This window comes from Rhinolophus hipposideros (genome assembly GCF_964194185.1).
Source record: "Rhinolophus hipposideros genome assembly, chromosome: 21".
NCBI lineage: Eukaryota > Metazoa > Chordata > Mammalia > Chiroptera > Rhinolophidae > Rhinolophus > Rhinolophus hipposideros.
In genome coordinates, this window is record NC_138067.1 from 18,702,354 (window position 1) to 18,720,412 (window position 18,059).

The following is an 18,059-nucleotide window of genomic DNA, read 5'->3' on the forward strand; positions in this document are numbered from 1 at the left end:
TTATGCCCATAAATAAAATAAAAAGAATTTATGGCAGATTTGAACAGTTGGAGTAGAAGGAGAGGTGAAATGGAAATAGGTTAGTAAGAAGGGTTAAAATTGGAATGGTAGGCAAAAAGAAACAGGAAGATGAGAGTGAGGTAGAAAAGGAAGAGGGGCCAAAAGGTGATAGAGGTGGAAAGGAGGAGAGGAAACAGATATTTGATAGTCCATCTAGAGACACTCAATGGAAAGAAGGCCTAATGCCAGAATTCATGTTTTGCCTTGTGACCTTGAAAAAAGTCCTGCTTCTTGGTTTAACAATGGCCACTAGATCCATTGTCTGTCTTTTTGTTTGTTTTTAAGGGGATGAAAGAATCATCCTCTTTTACATCCTTGACATCTTTAGATTTCACCAGACAATAAAGATATATATGTTTCCTGTTTTGATATATTATTTATATTATTTAGTTATATCAAATTAAGCATATCAATTTTCAGACTTTTTAAATATTCACTTTCCTGTAATTTTTCTTAATGCAGCAAATCATAGCTTTTTTCAATAATATGTTAGATTTTATCTTATAATGTTTATTGTATTAAATCTGACTGAATTTAGTAAGTTTCTACTTCCCTTATTTCTGTCTATCCCACAACTTTAGTAAAAAAACATTGTGTAAACTTTCCTTCTCTTCACAGGCATTATTAAAAAGCTTTACTAATTCTTTTAACAGATTGAAATGGTTGTTTTGTTATTTTGCAGTATTCAGTATTCATTAATTTTTTTCAGCTTTGTTTTTGAGACCACGATTTGCAAGCATCTAAAAAGTGCATTGTTTTTATAATACAAGAAAGGTGGCTTTTTTTGTTACAGTTTTTAAGCAGTGTGATCACTTTCAAGAGTCAGCTTACTGATTACTTAGAGATAAACATTTAATGCTTAAATAATCCTGATTTTAGTTCTCTTTAGGATGAAGTCTGTCTTGTTAGGTAACCATTAAACTTTTTTAAAAGAAAAACCTTTTAAAGTCAACAGTGTAAGGTTAAATTATATTGAACAGTAACAAACAGTTCTTTGTGTAATGTAAATACAAATATATAGAAGATAAATGCACATTGTACCTTCAAAGAGGCCTTATTTGGCCATCTTATGCCTTTAATACATAAAAGGAAAAAATGAGATAGGAAAAAAAGTTTTGATAATCATCAGTGAAGTGGAATTTCCACATAGTATTTGAAAATGGGGGGAAAGGTTATAGACTTTCCATTTTTGTTAATACAATATATTCATATAATTTTGTACCTCTTACTGTTTTCTAATAAAAATATTTACCATATTTTTAATATCCTTTAAAAGCAAATATTTAGTTCCAAAGTTACTCCAAAAAATTATAAATTAGTTGTTAATTTTTCCATGTAAAAAGGGTATATATAATTGCCATTGTATGACCATTAACTATTTCCATTCTGTTCATACATTAACCCTGTGGGTTCTAGACGGTGTATATATATTAACAATTTTTTTTAAAAATTTATTTATTGGGGTGACAATTGTTAATGAAATTACATAATTTCAGGTGTACAATTCTGTATTACATCATCTATAAATCCCATTGTGTGTTCACCACCCAGAGTCAGTTCTCCTTCCATCACCACATATTTGATATATTCACAATTTTTTAAATTTTCACACATTGCTGAAAATATTTGCCATTGAAATATTTAAGAAGAATAGAATACTTACATATTTGTATCAATAAGTGAGAATAGATGATGTTGTAACAAACAGCAACAACAAAAAAATTTCAGTGGCTTAAAATGACTATTTTACTTCTCCCTCACGGTTTGGAAGTAGGTGCATTCTCTTCACTCTGGGATCCAGGCTAAAGAAGCTGTCCTTATCTGAGATATTACCATTTTTGTAGTGGAGGAAAAAGGAGAAGATGGAACCATGTGAGGCTCTTAAAACTTTTACTAGGAACTGGCACATTACTGTAGTTCCCACTCTTCATCTGGGCAAGTCACATGTGCTACTCTTGATGCAAGTGAGCGAGAATTACAGCTTTTTCCCAAGGAAGGGCTTAGGGAAAGAGGGTCAGTGAATATTTGGACGAAAACAGTGTCCCTCATTACTTTCTTGTAAAGATAAAATTAACTATTAAATATTTAAGTGTCTAAAGAGAAAAAACTTAACCTTCTTCTAAAGTTTAGTGGAATATCTCATTAATTTAGAAGTTGATGTGTTATAAGCCATATTTAAGTTTACCTTTGCAGTGTATATTTTATATTTATTGTTTATTAGAACAAGAAATAGTGTAATCTGTGTCAAAGTACTTAACCTTGAAGGGAATAGGTTTCTTTGAGTATTTTAAAATGTATTAATAGTTATTTGCATATACTAATATCCTAGAAAGTATTCTTGTGGAAAACTGGTCATTAGGTATCAATAAGAAAGAATGTTTCTGGAGTCAAACATTGCGGAAACTATACTATACCCATTTCTTGGATGTTTAATGTACATCAAAATATAAAATGCCTAGAGAAATCTTTTTGTTCACCTAACTTTGCTTAACCAGTATTTCCCTAATTTACTTTGACTAGGAACCTGTTTTGCTAAGCAATACCTATTAAATTTTCTTAAGGAAATCCTAGCATGAAGTTGGTAGGGTGATTACAGCTTATTCATTAGATCTGGCTCTTCGGTACTTGTCAACCTCTTTGTTAATTTTAGTGGTGGTTAGTCTTTCTAGTTGAAAATCAAGTGCATTTTATTTTTTAACCTCAGGGTATTCCACTTCAGGGAGATCCCCTGGTAGAAAGAATTAGTCTGAATTGGATTCAGTCTGTGTTCAGGTGTTCTTTTGGGGTGGGTCCTGTGTGTGAGTCCTTGGTCTGCATTCTTAAGCCCCAATACCACCAGAGGCCTTCATTGCCCAAGAAGTCTTGTAATGGCATAACTTAACTGATATTTTTAAGCTTAGGATTGTGGGACAAGCATGTTTTTCAATTAAAGTTTTGAAAAGTATTATTAAGGCAAAAACATGATCAAGTTCATATTTTAAAACGTTAAATTTATGTAATCAGAAAGCAAAGCTGACATAATAAAACCTTGTTTTAGACATTAATCTATTCCTATAAAATCTTACAAGAGTTATTAAAAATTAATACGGACTTTTTTGGGGTTTTTTTCTTTTCTCTGATAGGGTAAAAGTTAAGTTGTAGACTAAAGGAAATCAAATTCAGAGACAACTTATAGAACTGGGTAATTGATTTTAGATAAGAAATAAGTGTTGGACGTTCTTTTTATGGAATGCTTATGTATACCCACAGCTCAACCAGCAGGAGTGCCAGAAATATTAAAGAAAAGCTTGCATAGCTGCTCAGTGAAAGGAGAGGAAGAAGTATTTTTAATTGGCAAGAACTTTCTGAAAGGAACCAAAGTGATTTTCCAAGAAAATGTTTCTGGTAAGTAGGCATAATACTGGTAAAGAGATTGTTGCATGTTTCACTTTGTTATAAAGATATAGTTACAGCTACAAAGTAAAAAAATTCAGTAAGTCACTGTTTTTATTTCAATCAGATGAAAACTCTTGGAAATCAGAAGCTGAAATCGACATGGAATTATTTCATCAGGTATAATTTAAGCCTTTTTATAGTTTGTTTACTCTCTGAGAAATTCAATTTTATTCTGAAATTTTCCTGAGTCAGCAGATTAAATTTCTTCTTTACATGGGATTGATGTAAACAATTTAAAGTTTCTTTCTTGAGTTTCTTTAACTGAAATAGAATTATTCCACTGGTACTAAAAGTTACAATTCTCTTTTAAAAAGTTTAGGAGCAGTGGCAAATTATCATTGTTAATAAATGAAGCATTTCTTTCCTAATATTTATTTGCTCTGGGGATTTGAATTATCTTAACCTACTATTTAATTAAAGAGAAACCTATTGAGTACCTGCTATGTGCCAGTGTTTTGTTTGTTAGTTACTTCTTTGTATTTATAAGCACAATTTGTTACCTTCATATTAAAGACTGTGTATTTGTAGGACATCACCATATGTTGTTTTTCATATAACAAGTAAAAAGCTTGGAAACAAAAATAAACAATTGACTTAAGAATTAATGTGTAAAACAAATAGGACCAAACTCATAGATGTTAAAACTAGCAGAAGAGAAGTACCTGTACAAACTTACGGGCAAATCGGATAGAAGACATGCACAATAGTAGTATGTATAAGTGTAGATAATAGAGAACAGAGAAGCAAGAACAAACTAATGTGTAAAATACCCAAAGCCTAAAATTTAGCATAAAATGCTGGTAGGAATAGAAAAGGGATCATGAAAGCAAGCAGAGAGATAGAAAAGGTAAAAATTAGAGAATCAATAGCCAATTTATCAAAAAAGTTTGTAATTCCTTTGTGTTTTTTTAATTTATTTTTTATTCCTTTGTGTTTTTAGAAAAACCTAATAAAAATTTAAAACATGTATCCAATATATTATATCAGTATATTGCTGAACTCAAAGCTAAGGGCATAGTGCTTCCTAAGACAGCCCTCATTTCAAATACCAGGCACAAGTTCAGGGACCTCCTGGCCACTCTCACTTTTGAACAGTTGGCTTCAAATTCAAGGGATCCCACTCCCCCTTCATATTTGCTAGAACAATTTACAGAATTCAGGAAAGTCCTACGTTTAACTATTTTAGTTTTCTTATAGCAAAAGGACATAAATCAGAACCAGCCGAAGGGAGAGATGCATAGATTAAAGTCTCTCTGGAAGGGTTCTGATGGTGAAATTGTCGTCCTCAGGGATGCCTTTCCCTCTTAGCACATCTCTATTTGACAATATGCAGAGTATTTCCAATCGGAAGCTCTCCTGAGCCATTGGTGTCCAGAGTTTTTATTCAGGTTTGATCACATACTGCCTATGCAGCTAACCTTTAGTCTCTAGTTCCACCAGAGGTCAGATGACATGTTCCAAAGCCCCCTTCATAAATCTCATTATTAGACTGCCAGTGGCCAAAGCTATCAAACAAATAAAAATACTCCTGTCAAATAGGGCATTACATGGGGCCTAGAGATCTACTAGGGACCTCCTAGTAGCCAAGGGCAATGGCTAGACTTTACTTTGGGTGAAATTAATTCTTTACTACATAGTATTATGTAAAGTGGAGCTTTCTATATACTAGACACATGCTATGTAGAAAGTTTTCCTCTGGCCTTATTCTCCTACATGAAGTCCAAAAGCAATAGTGGGACCTCAACAGTCATTCCTTTGTCACATATATCATTGGCACTCTGCCAGACTGGTCTTAACCAAGTTCTAGTACCTACTTTGTCACTAATAATTTGTTACCTCTAAATAAGACAAGTTACTTTTGTGCCCTAGTTTTCTAATCCGTAAAATAAGCTCTTTTGCTAGATTATTTGAGGTTCCTTCTAACTCTGACATTTTATAATTATATAACTTGTTGCTCAAACCATTTCCACTCCCCATGAACCAACAGTGGCTTCCTCTGGAGGACTCCTAGAGTCACGGCAATTTATTGTGACTCTTTTGTGTTCTTCATAATATTAAATACTTAATAGATACTCATGAAAAACTTAGTTCATTTTATTCACATTAAAGAAAAAGAGGACTGGGATCTGAGGTCCCTTGTTCTTCCTTTTGAGGACATTTCAAACCCTAATTTCAACTAGGACTATAGTTCTGGGCCTGACTGAAGTTTAATTCATCCATTTAATACTTTTGTGTAGTCTACGGCCATACCACCCTGAATGCACCTGATCTCACCTGTAATATTTTTGTGTGTCATGAACATGTTGCATTTCTTTCTTTTTTTTTGATGAGTTGGATAGATTGATGTAAACTCCTTTGCTAGTAATATTCTATTACATTGTTCTTCCTTACTTTATCCTATGATGCAGTTTTAGAGGTAAGAAAACTAGTTCTAGAGACTGAGAGACTTGCCTTATAAATAATACAAAATAATAATAAAATAGCCCCAACAAATAATCTTGCTGTTTCATAAGAACTTAATATTAAGAAATCTTTATTGTTTCCTGCTCCTTCTTCCTTCCCCTTTCTTATTCTTTTTTCCCTTTCCTTCGAGCCTCTCTCCCTGCCTTCCTTTCTTCCTTAGAAGAATTACCATAAAAATAAGACATGGTGGAATGGAAAGGAATTATGTCCTTATTTGGTAGCTATATCTAGAGGTCCTGGGGTTTTTGCAAGCAAGTAGTAAACAAACTAAATTATAATGTGATCTTTCATTCATTCTGTGGTTCTGTTTGTTTTAAAATTTTATCTTTTTCAGAGAGAATTTTCTGGTTTTTTTCTCCTAAAGGGCTTTCTGGGAAATATTTTAGAGTGGAATCAGACCTGAGATACAAAGAATTGATCCTAGAGATTATATTAAAGAAAGAAAGAAAGAAAAAAACCCAAAAATTAAACATTTAGAGGGAAGGGTGATCAGAAAATCTGTTAAAAGAAATGAAACTTGTTGTGTCGTCAATAAAGAAATATCAGGCCTATGCAGAAAAATTGAAAGGGCCTCTACAATCTTAAAAAATGCCCAAAGATGGTATAGTAGAAAAGACCATTTAAAGATAACTTTGCAAATTGAAATTATTAATAATTGTGATAGCTATTCATTTGCAAGCCCAAAATCAAATCATTAGGTATTAAACTTTTTCTATTATGTAAAAATTGAGATTAATGAAATCTAGGAAAACACTTCTTTGTTTAAATATTTGCCCCTTCTAGTCAAGGCCATAATATGTTTCATTCTCATGTATACCAGATGTGATAAGCACATGGCCATTATATCTACTCCCATTTTACAACCAGAGATAAAGTTCTATAAGACTTTATCTTAATTGCCTATTAAATATATATTTTAAGATATCTATATGTAAGTATATATTTACTATATATACAAAATACGTTAGTTTTGAAAGAGTTTAGCAGTTTGAAATGTGGAGGTGATTTCAAAAAGGATCTAGAAGCTGAAAACATTAGAAACTAGGAAGAGGAATACAATTGGATTTAAGAATAACTTGTTTTGCAAAACGTGAAACAGGCATTAGTGTATCAAAAATAGAAAATTGTATAGATTATTGTTTCACAACCTTTGTATTCTGGGTTTTTTCTATTGAATTTTTTAGAGTATAAAAATATATAGAGAAGTTTTGAAGAAGGTGGAATTTCAGTATAAATATGGAAAGAAAGTCTTGAAAGAAATGCCATAAAGATCCACAGAATCTGTGTGAACAACTAGACTAAACAAAGGCTTAAGAGTTTAGAAGTTAGGTGTTTTAAAACTGGTTTTCTTTAGGAATGATAAATTATCTCTTAGAGTGAAAAATATCTAGCACCATTGCTTATAAGTTCTGAAAAGGAGCATTTCCTGGGACAAAGAAAATCGTTATTTTGAATCAAAAACGATTTTTCTAAGAATTTAAAATTCAAATTTTCTTCTCCTTTTACCCCAGAGAACAATGTACTGCTCCAAAGGCCTCCCAACCCTTTGCATGTTTTGTCGGTATTGTACTCCTAGCTCAGTGGTAGTCAACTGCTCTTAATTTGTGGTAGTCAACTGCTCTTAATTTGTGAGAGTAGTATTTAAAAACAACTTTCTATCACTATGCACAATTTACCTCGTTTTTAATTCAAAGCACTTATAGAATTTATAGATTCAGACTAAGGAAGTATAAAGAGTTCATATCAAAATAATATCATTTGTGCCTGATCACTGCACTGTACACCTGAAGCTGAACAATAATCAATGTCAACTACAATTTTATATATATTTACAAGAAGCAGAGTACAGCATTAGGAATAGAGACAGTGGAAATGTAACGGCTGTGTGCAATGTCAGAGGGATAGTGGATGAGGGGACGGAGGTTGTCACTGTGTGAGGGATATAAATGATAAATGTCTAACTATTACATTGTTTTGTGCACCTGAAACTAATAAGAAAAAGTATCATTTGGTTTTTAAAAGATTTTAAATTAGATTTGCTTAAATATGAATGTGACTTTTAGATACTAATTCTGTCATTAATTATCAGAAACAAGTTTTTATTGAAAAGAATAATGTCAATTATAATTTTGCCAAATTATTAGGAGACTAGGAGGATACTTCACATGTCCATCCATTCAACCATCTTTTTAAACTATAGGTAGGACTGCTTTGTTTAAACAAAAGAGTGAAAATGAGGGTAGACAAGTTTTTAAAACTCTGTTTCTTAGAAGTTGGATTAGTGCAGGTACATTTTTTGATAACCTCATGTGCAATTGAGTATGTGCTCTCAGATTTTTACCCCCTGTGGATATACACATATGTATGTGTGTTTTTCCACTTAGCTTAAAAGTGTGATTTTGGGGGAGGGGGTGGGGGGGATGGCTAACATTCTGTTAATGTCATAAATCAGAAGCTATTTTTTATTTATAATGTGACTGTTTCAGAGAGTGTTTTAAGATGGCTTAGAAATGAATTAAGTATTCAGAAATTGAAACCTTGACCTCGGACTTATTTGTCACATGTTCTGTTCAACTGAATCAACCAACTATAGTCTTAACTAAATAAAAAATGTCATCAGACTCTCTTCTCCCTCACCTGTCAGCATTGGCCTCCTGCATATCATAGCCTCAGTACAGAAGTGTAATCACTATCCTTTGATGTTCCTTCCCATTACTGTAATGTCCTAGGGAAGAACGGTGGCTTCTGCCACTATTCTGACAGAAAATAACTGACTGACCTAGGGTTTCGGTAAACTGAACCTTATTTGCCTAAATGAGAATTAAAGTGATTAGGAAGCAGTGAACTGCGTTGTCGAGTACATCTCAATTAAGGTTGTACAAAACATATGGTGACTGATATTGTGCGTGGTGGACATTTTTATTCTCAATATTTATTCTTTTATTCAACAAATGTATTTACCTGTATTTTGTATAAGTGGAGATAGAATGAAGAACAAAACATTCTAGTTCTCGTGGAACTTAAATTCTTGAGGTTGGAGAGAGACAAAACATAAGCAAATAATTACAGTAATTTCAGGTGGTGATAATTGATATTTTATAAATAAACAAAATCATGTGATCAGGTCAGGGAGGGTGCTACTTTAAATAGGATGGTCAGAGAAAGCTTCTCTAAGGAGGTAATAATTTGAATAAGATCTGAAGATGGGTAAGGAACTAGCCCTTTGAAGAGGTGAAGGAAGAATATTCCAGTGAGAGAGAACAGTAAGTTGTAAAGGCTCTGAGGTAAAAATGATTTTAGTGTGTTAAAAGAATGGATTGAGAAGGTCAGTTTGGCTAGAGTGTAATAAGCTGGGGAGAATGGGAATGAAATAAAGTTGACAGGGCCGGAGCCTTGTAAGCCATTGTAAAACATTTGGATTTTACCTTAAAAGCAGTTTTAAGATTAATGTCCTGATGCCTGTGAACTTGAACTTTAAATTACATTTATTTTTCTAGTCAGACTTTTAAAATTATAGCTAACATGAAATGTACTTAATTATAATTTTTATTTCAAAATTTCAATTTAAATATTGCTTCTTTTGTGACTTGTAATTTTCTTCATATTAGAATCATCTTATTGTGAAGGTTCCCCCATATCATGACCAGCATATAACTTTGCCAGTATCAGTGGGAATATATGTAGTGACCAATGCTGGAAGATCTCATGATGTTCAGCCATTCACTTACACTCCAGACCCAGGTATGTCAAAATTAAAAATTCTAAATTAAAATGCATAATTAATTTCTAGGACTTTGGAAGGGTATGAAGATGAACCGAACAAAACAAAAGTTGTATACTAAGATGAATTGATACTAGTATTTTTTGGAGATGGAATTATTTCCTAAGATGGACACCAAATGCTGCTTTTGCTCTCTTAAGTTTAAGGGAATCATTTTTGCCTTATGCTCTAATAATAAAAGAAAAGCTAGGAATGCTCTGAAGTCAGACTTTCTAGGGTTATCATACAGGTTACTCTTTAATAAGAATTACCATTCATTGAGTACCTCTTACTTCACTACCCCTTAGTGAAAGTGACAACTTTGGGAAACTTCTAATAGTTTAATTTGGCAGGTTTATAGGATACATTTTAGGAGAGACGAGAGATAAGCTCGAGTGATGTGATAAAATCACAGAGTTATATGCCTGTAACATTTTCTAATTTCTGTGGTTAAATCTATCAAAGACTGCTGGTGGATAAATATTTTAAATGTAAGTTTAAGCATTTAGGTTAAATAAATGCTTTAGAAACCAGAGCAGTAAGAGCAATTGAAATATTACAAGTTTAAGTCTCTGGGTAAAAAGTATATTATGAGTTGTTTGCCTGCATTCATTTAGCGCCTGAAGAAGAGAAGCTTTTTCCTGGCAGAAGTTGGGAGAACATTTTAGAAAAGGAAACTTCGTATGTTCCATTGACCTAGGCTTGGTTTCTGCCGTGCTTAGCATTGGTTCAGTTCATTCTAGTGTCAGGTATACTTCAGAATTAACAGTTCTTCCATATCTGTAAGTTTATTGATTCTGTGTCTATAAGCTATTCCCAAATAGTTCAGGATTCAGTGAGGTACAAAGTGAAAAAAGTGATGGAAATAATAGCTATGACAATTATAACTGGTATTGATAAATTACTTTCTATCACTTAATGTATGTTTCGTTTTTTTAAAAAATCGTGTCTGAATTTCACAACATTGGTTATTTTCTACCAGCTTGTGACAGTATAGCACTGATTAAATTCTCTTAGTATTTGTTTCAGAATAGAAGATCACAAGTAGAAATTTCGGACAGAAAAAGGCCAAGTTTAGAAATAATACACTGGCTTCAATAAAAATAGGAAAGAGAAAATTAGATTATACTCAAAGACCAAATATTTTGTTTCCTTTCTAGGAAGGCCCCTCAAAAAGCCAAGAAAGTTTGATTTAAAACTAATGGTAGTTAAAGCATTTTAGTAACTGTTGGTTATTAAATAATTGATGTTTAATATTTTGCATGAGGAAGATTTTGCTTGTGTGGGAAAATTGTGAGAAAGACGGTGTAATTAATACAAAAGAACTTATTTTCTAATGAGCTTCTGTATCATTTGTGTGGGAAGGGAAGAGGAAAGTGTACGTGTATGTCAGGGAAAAGCCTTAAACTTTTTGCTATCCTGAAAACACTGAGGATTTGTTGTTATTTGTTTTTATTGATTAGTTGTAAAGAACTTCAGGACTTTGAAAGTGCTTAGCTTCAGCATTAAGAATCCTCATTTCTTAAAAAAAAAAAATCCTCAATTCTTAGTAATAAGTGCTGATTGTTAGAAGTTTCCCTTTGTTAGATTGCCAAATAAAACAGATTTTAAGTCTTCTACTTTAAAGCCTATACTAATTAACTAAGTTTGGCCACATTTAGGCAATTATTAACATGTTTATTCTTTCAAGCTTCCCCCCTCATATTTTGTATATCACAGATACCTTAGCAATCGCTCTCAGAAACTCTTAATTGAATAAATACATTGCATGCAAACTTTGTAATAAGATCTAATGTTCAGTTTTTGCCTTTATGATATAGCTATAAAGAATTTATCATAGTTTTCACTTTTTTGTATTTTATAGAATGTGATCATCTTTTCAGGTGTACATGAGAAAGAATATGGTTTCAGGAAACCTTGGTTATAGAAAATTTGCACTTTCTCATTACAATAAACTAATTGCTATTGTGATTCACCTGGGGACTGTGGTTAAACATTTAAATATTCAATGATGTACAATTGTAACAGCTAAAACTAGGCCAACCCTAATATTTGTAAGTCAGAGTAGAAATGGCAACTGTTACACCATTTATCTAAATACTTAAAATTTATATATAAAACAAACAAACCACTAAAAATATATTCTATCCTCCCAATTTGACCGAGATACCTTCATAACTACCTGGAAGACCAGACTTGAATTTAGGATTTTCAGACTGCTTAGAGTTTCAAGCTGGAATATGGCAACATGAGGAAAGGTGATCCCCATATAGCCACCTCCTTTTCTTACTCCTGGCTCCTTTCAACACCTGGAGGGCCTTGATGCCCCAGCCAGTGCTTCCAAATTCTGTCCACCCTATAAGCCTAAGACTGCACACATAGTCTAGAATAGTTGTGCAGAAAATTTTGGGATCTTGGGTACTTGGTACATGGTCTAAAAGTAGAATCGGGGCAGGACTCACGTGAACATAAACTGGGTCTGCAAACTCTGCAAGTCATAAGCCCTTTTAAAGCCCTCTGGGTCTATACTGCCAAAAATACATTGCATGTGCGCTGTCCGGCACTTGAATACTTTGCAGAGTCATAAAACCTTTGTTTCATTGCCACTTAGTCACTGAAGCTTTGCTTAACCATTAAAGCACCTTTGATTTTTTTTTCACTTTGGTCTATTAACACACAGAAAGAAATCACATTAGGTATTTTTTGCAGTGACTCTGCAGTGGTGAGTCTTATTAAGAAATGGGGGATATAATACTCATATTTTTTGTTGCTCTAAAATAAAATGACTAAAACTTGATTTAAAATTAGAAATTAAATTTTTTTTCAAGATTAGTTTCTATTTTTAAATCTGTGATTGTTAGAATTAATGTTACACTTAAAAATTGCCTGTGGATTCCTTTTCTGTTCAATTGCCTGTGTATCATTTGTTGGACCTCCTGTGCAGCATGCTAAGATAAATTATTTAACTTCATTCTTAGGAGGTGTATATATTTTATCTCTTTATTCACAATTAACTATCTCTGTAGTCTGTAACTATTCTTTTACATTGTCATGTCAAGAGTAAGGAATTGACAATAGGCTAACTCAATTCCCATTTTGAATAAGTTAAGGAATATAAAATAAATACATTGAAAAATAGAAATCTATTTAAATAAAATTATTATATAGTCATTTTAAGAAAGAACCTATTATTTGAAATTTATTTAACTTTATCATTCAGAACTGATCTCTGTTCTTAGGCCCATTAAATTTAAAGTGGTCATAGTAGATGTAGTTGATAATGACTAGATATAATGGTCCAGCAATTCTCCATTAATGATAACAAAGTCTTTCTCCCAACATTTTACAAAAAGCATAGCCATAATGCTATAGATTCTGTATGTTTATCAGTTTTTCTAAATTAGCTACATTAATAATTAATGTTTCTGAATTTGTATTTTTGAATAAATCATTTATGTGAGTGGTGAATTTTTTCATGCTAGTGTTACACAGTATATTTGATAAATTTAAAAAGTCTCATCACTCTCCTATATCACTCATCAGATATCAATGTGTGTACTGTTATAAGAACGATTTTTTTAAAGTTGCTGTTGTTTTTTTCTGTTGTTCGTTTGTTTTGATAAGTGAGCATATGCTTCAGCCCAGTTGGAGATTGGTGAATTTTAGAGCATAGACTAGTGATTATAAAAACTCATTTCAACCTAGAATTTCTGCTAAACAAATAATTTAATGGTACCTTGTGAGAAAATAGTCCAATTAATGAATTTTAAAATACACATCTGTTAAGATGAATAAGTTTAAATAAATACATTAATCTTTTCTTTTTTTAATAGCAATAGCTGGTGCTTTGAATGTAAATGTAAAGAAGGAAATATCTAGTCCAGCAAGACCTTGCTCTTTTGAAGAGGCCATGAAAGGTACCAAATTGATTCTTCTCAAAAATTATAAATAAGTGATCCTGTGTATTTTCTCTAGCAAACCTTACTATTTTGTTTTCTTTTATGTGCTTGGAACACTTAACGAGGTATCTTCTATATTGTAAAGTAAATCTTTGTTTAACTCTACTGAATGCAGAGACTTGTTTCCCAACTTGGTATTTTCCTTCGTTCACCATATAAACAACGGTTTAAAAACATATATTGGAATGGAGGAGATTTTTGTTTTGTTTTTCGTTCCCCAATATTAAACATCTCAAAAGTGTATATAAAGTACAATAATGTATGTTAAAAATAGAGTTCGTAAATCTCTTTGCTACCAATAAGATTGATTGCTACTTGACATTGAGACTGAAGAGACCAGAATATGAACTATAGGCATTTGAAAATGTTGCTTTAGTTTCTTTTGTTATTGTTCTTTCTTCTGATACCTTTATTTACTCCCCTGCTGATACCAAGAGATAATGAAGATATCTTCAGATGTTATAATGTGGTAGATTCTTTTCTTAGCAGATTTCTAATAGTTATGATACTCGATGATGCTTTTGTGCCATTATGTATGAAAGTGTCATTACCTAATGGCCATTGAATTATTCCTATAATCTAGGTTTTACTTGTATTTTTCTGCCATGAAATTCATGTGAGTTAAATCAAATTAAATTTAAAAATTGAAAATACTTATCTTCATAAAGAGCAAAATATGCTTAATACATTTTATTAAATACAGTGATTTTTTTTCTATTGTCAGTAGTAAAATTTAGCATTCACATATATAATGTGTTCAGTATTACTTGCCATCATCATTTCTGACCACAAACACCTACCAGAGTATATTAGTGAGAAATTATGCACTGGTAAGTAAACTGCCAGGATTATCTGATTTAACTACAGGAAACAAATCTGTGCTATGGATAACCATAGCTAAAGTACATCGATAATATATTCAGTGCTAGTCAATATGCCGCACTGTTTACTGGCATTCTCTCATTTCCAAACTCTATAAAGTAGATAACTTATTCTCATTTCATGAGGAATATGAAATGAGATGAGGAAACCAAGATTCCAAAGGGGCTAAATAATTTGCCCAAGGTCAATTAGCTAGAATTTTTAAAAGGATAGGTTAAGCTTCAGTGTATAAAGTAACACATCTAAGCAAAAATAATTCAAACCATATTTACTACATAAATAATATTGTAATTAATTATTAAAGAAACTCATGAACATTTGAAGTATCAGTGCTTTTCTACAAAAATTCCTGATGTTTCTTTCAGAGTATGGAGCTAGTAGAACACTAATCTAATCCAATGTGAAAATTTTCACACAAGATTATGAATTGAAGGTTGAAAGGTTTTAAATACTATGTTTAATTTTTAATAAAAAAATTATTTAGTCATTTGACCAAAATCTTACAAGGCTAAAAAATGGATAAGAAACAAACACGTATTATTTTTTCAAAATTCAGACCTCCTTATTTTGACAATTTTGTCAACTGAAATCATGATAAAAATAATTTTAAGAAGCTATTAAATTGAATACTCAACTGTCTTATTTAAAATTTTCATGTTTTTATAAACACAATATCATGAATTGGAGATTTCTGATCAATTAAAAAAATAGCTTTCAGAGTCAGGGATTTTCCTTGACAAATGGCTTATTTTTATGATTCCCTGAAGTCAGAGCTTTAGTATAATACCAAGATACCATCTGGGAGATTTAATTAGGTATACTTTAATGATGAAGACAGCAACATAAATGACTTTTAAATTTGTGTTATAGCAATAATCCTCCAAATAACATTCTTATAAATAGCCATCAAGTATTAGGTTGGTGCAAAAGTAATTGAGATTTTTGCAATAATTTTTAACCGCAGTTACTTTTGCACCAATCTAATACAATAATACTTAGAACTTGATACCCAAATATGATATTGTCAGATATTGAAAGCTTTCTCTCTGAAGTAAGTTTCTAATTCCTCAGATAGAGTTAAGGAGAGTAGCTGCACAACTACTCAGTGAGATATTAAGTCTAGTGCCAAAACATCATGATTCATTTTCAATTTTACCCAAGTGTGTGTGTGGTGTGTGTGTGTGTGTGTGTGTGTGTGTGTGTGTGTGTGTGTGGTGTGTATCCCTAATGCAAAAGTAATACAAATTAACTGAAAGATAAAGTATTGTTAACATTTTCTTGGGAATATTCCCAGAAAGTTTTCTAGGTAGATGTGAGTGTAAACACCAGATAGATCGCTCAGACTGTGACACAGGTTTAGGATCCAGGGATAAAATAATTGATGTGCATTCTCTCAGTTTCACCTTTGTAAGGAGTGTTACTTGGATGAGTGTGAAAAATAATTGAGAGCGTATACTTTTCTCTAACTGGTTACAACTATGGAAATATTTAGGAGCGTGGAGGAACCATAGAGATAATCTAGTTCAATCTCATTTTACAGGTGAGATTCTAAACCAAAGTTTAGAGAAGTGAAATGATTTGCTCAGGGTCACACAGCTAGTAGTAACTGACAGAGGTTGCAACTTATATTTCCCTTAAAACCTTGTATTTTGTCACTGCATTATCTCCTTCCTTATAAATCTTAATTCATATGTTAACCATACTTATTTGTACCTGACCTAAATGCTGCTTGCTGACAACAGACTTTTAGTAAAGATTATCCTAAAGTTCAAAAGTTGTTATTTGATATGGATGGAAGAGAATACTGTTTAAAAGTTGTTTGGCATAAAATATCAATACCAATATTCTAATTCAAAGTGACATTGGGATAGTTAAATGTGTCTGTCTTATTTATAGTCTGGATTTTCTGAATTGGCTTAAAAGTTCTCCCCTGACCCCTAGGTTGTTTGTATTTTACTTGTTTATATTTTTTTTCTCCTTCACTAAAAGTAGAACATTTCCAGGTAGTAGGACTTTCTCTGTTTTATTCATCATTGAATCCTCAGAACATAGAACAGTACCTGGAACTTTGTAAGGGCTCAATAAAAACCTAGTGAAAACGTAGGAAGAAAAGATAGGGTGACATCTATCAAGCCATTATTATTGTTTACAGGTCCATTAAGATACAGTTGTGGGTTCTGGGACAAAGTAGTGTAGACTCGCTTTTCCCTGTTTTTCCCTTCTAAATCTACTTTGGAAATAATTCAACAATCGTAAAAGGACCTTGAAGTGTATAGAGAAGAAAGTGGACTAGCTAGGGAATGGCATGAAGTGAGTTTCTTGGGTTTTCTTTTTATCTCTTATTTAGCTGATTTGGACACCAGAGAGGTCTGCAACTCAGAACTGGCAACAGGGATAGGCAAAAAATAAATCAATAAATAAATATGAAAAGCCTGCTTTCTTTGTCAAGAAAGACAGGAAAGGGAAAGCCCTGCAGAGACTAAGTGGGATGACTCATATGTAGTAACAGCAGTTGACTCGCTAGCAGATTTTGGGGGGTAACCCATCCCCCACCCACACCTGCCAAGTAGCAGTGGGCCCGATCTGCCAACAGTGGGACTCAGGAGGGCCTCACATATGCCAGCAGCAGCAGGTCAGTCTGTCTGCAGGAATGGCAACAGCAAAAACCAGGGGACCAACCCATCCTCCTCCAGCCCAGACCAGGCAGCAGCACACATGCCCCTCCAGCTGCCCATTAGTACCAGGAGACCAGAGAACATACCAGGAGAAACGCTTTCCCTCCTGCAGGTCCAGCATCCCTCACTCCACCTAACAACACCAGGCAGCCCCGGGAAGCACCTTCTACCCCTATAGGCAGCACCAGCAGGATTCCAGCTGGGCTTCATGCAGGTCTAGGATAGCAAGTAAACCAGAATAGGGCTCAAAAAACTAAATTGTCAATGGCCATAGAGAGACTTGTATCTTTGCATGGGCATTAGACAACATGTCCTTTTCTTGTTTATCTGTGCCAGTAGACATACCTATTTGTCAGTGGTCTCCTTAGAAGGAATAAAAGACTCTTGCTCAACTTATTCTATCCTCATTTTTCAGAATTTTTCTCTAAATAAATTTTGGAGAAAATTATATATAGATCTACTAAGCAGTAACTATAGGTGATGCATTAATTTGTCAGTGAATATTGATATGCAGTTTCTAATTGAACTGTAATATAAACATGCCTTTAGATATTGAAAATTTTTAGACCAGAAATACTATTAATGAAAATATGCAACACTGCACTGTATGATTAACCACTCCACAGCAAACTAAATTGACTACGATAAAGGTAGAGTCATTCATTCATTCAATAAAAATTCACTGATGACCTACTATGCATCAGGCAACAACAAAATCTGCCTTCATGGAGCTCACATTCTAATAGAACTCAAAAGCAAGACTAGCAATTGAACATTACAGGATCAACATAAGACAACACTAATGGTCTTTCAAATTGTCCTGTG

General features: G+C 32.8%; 1 protein-coding gene across 7 annotated transcripts in view; it reads left to right on the forward strand.

The window, feature by feature from the left end:
• NFAT5 (nuclear factor of activated T cells 5) overlaps window positions 1-18,059 on the forward strand; it is a 98,719-nt gene that overhangs the window by 72,138 nt on the left and 8,522 nt on the right. For all 7 annotated transcript variants that reach the window (XM_081031042.1, XM_081031041.1, XM_081031046.1 and 4 more), the window contains 4 exons: window positions 3,310-3,444; window positions 3,560-3,612; window positions 9,567-9,699; window positions 13,552-13,635. In XM_081031042.1, coding sequence (XP_080887168.1) covers window positions 3,310-3,444; window positions 3,560-3,612; window positions 9,567-9,699; window positions 13,552-13,635 — 405 coding nt within the window. The remainder of the gene's footprint in view (window positions 1-3,309; window positions 3,445-3,559; window positions 3,613-9,566; window positions 9,700-13,551; window positions 13,636-18,059) is intronic.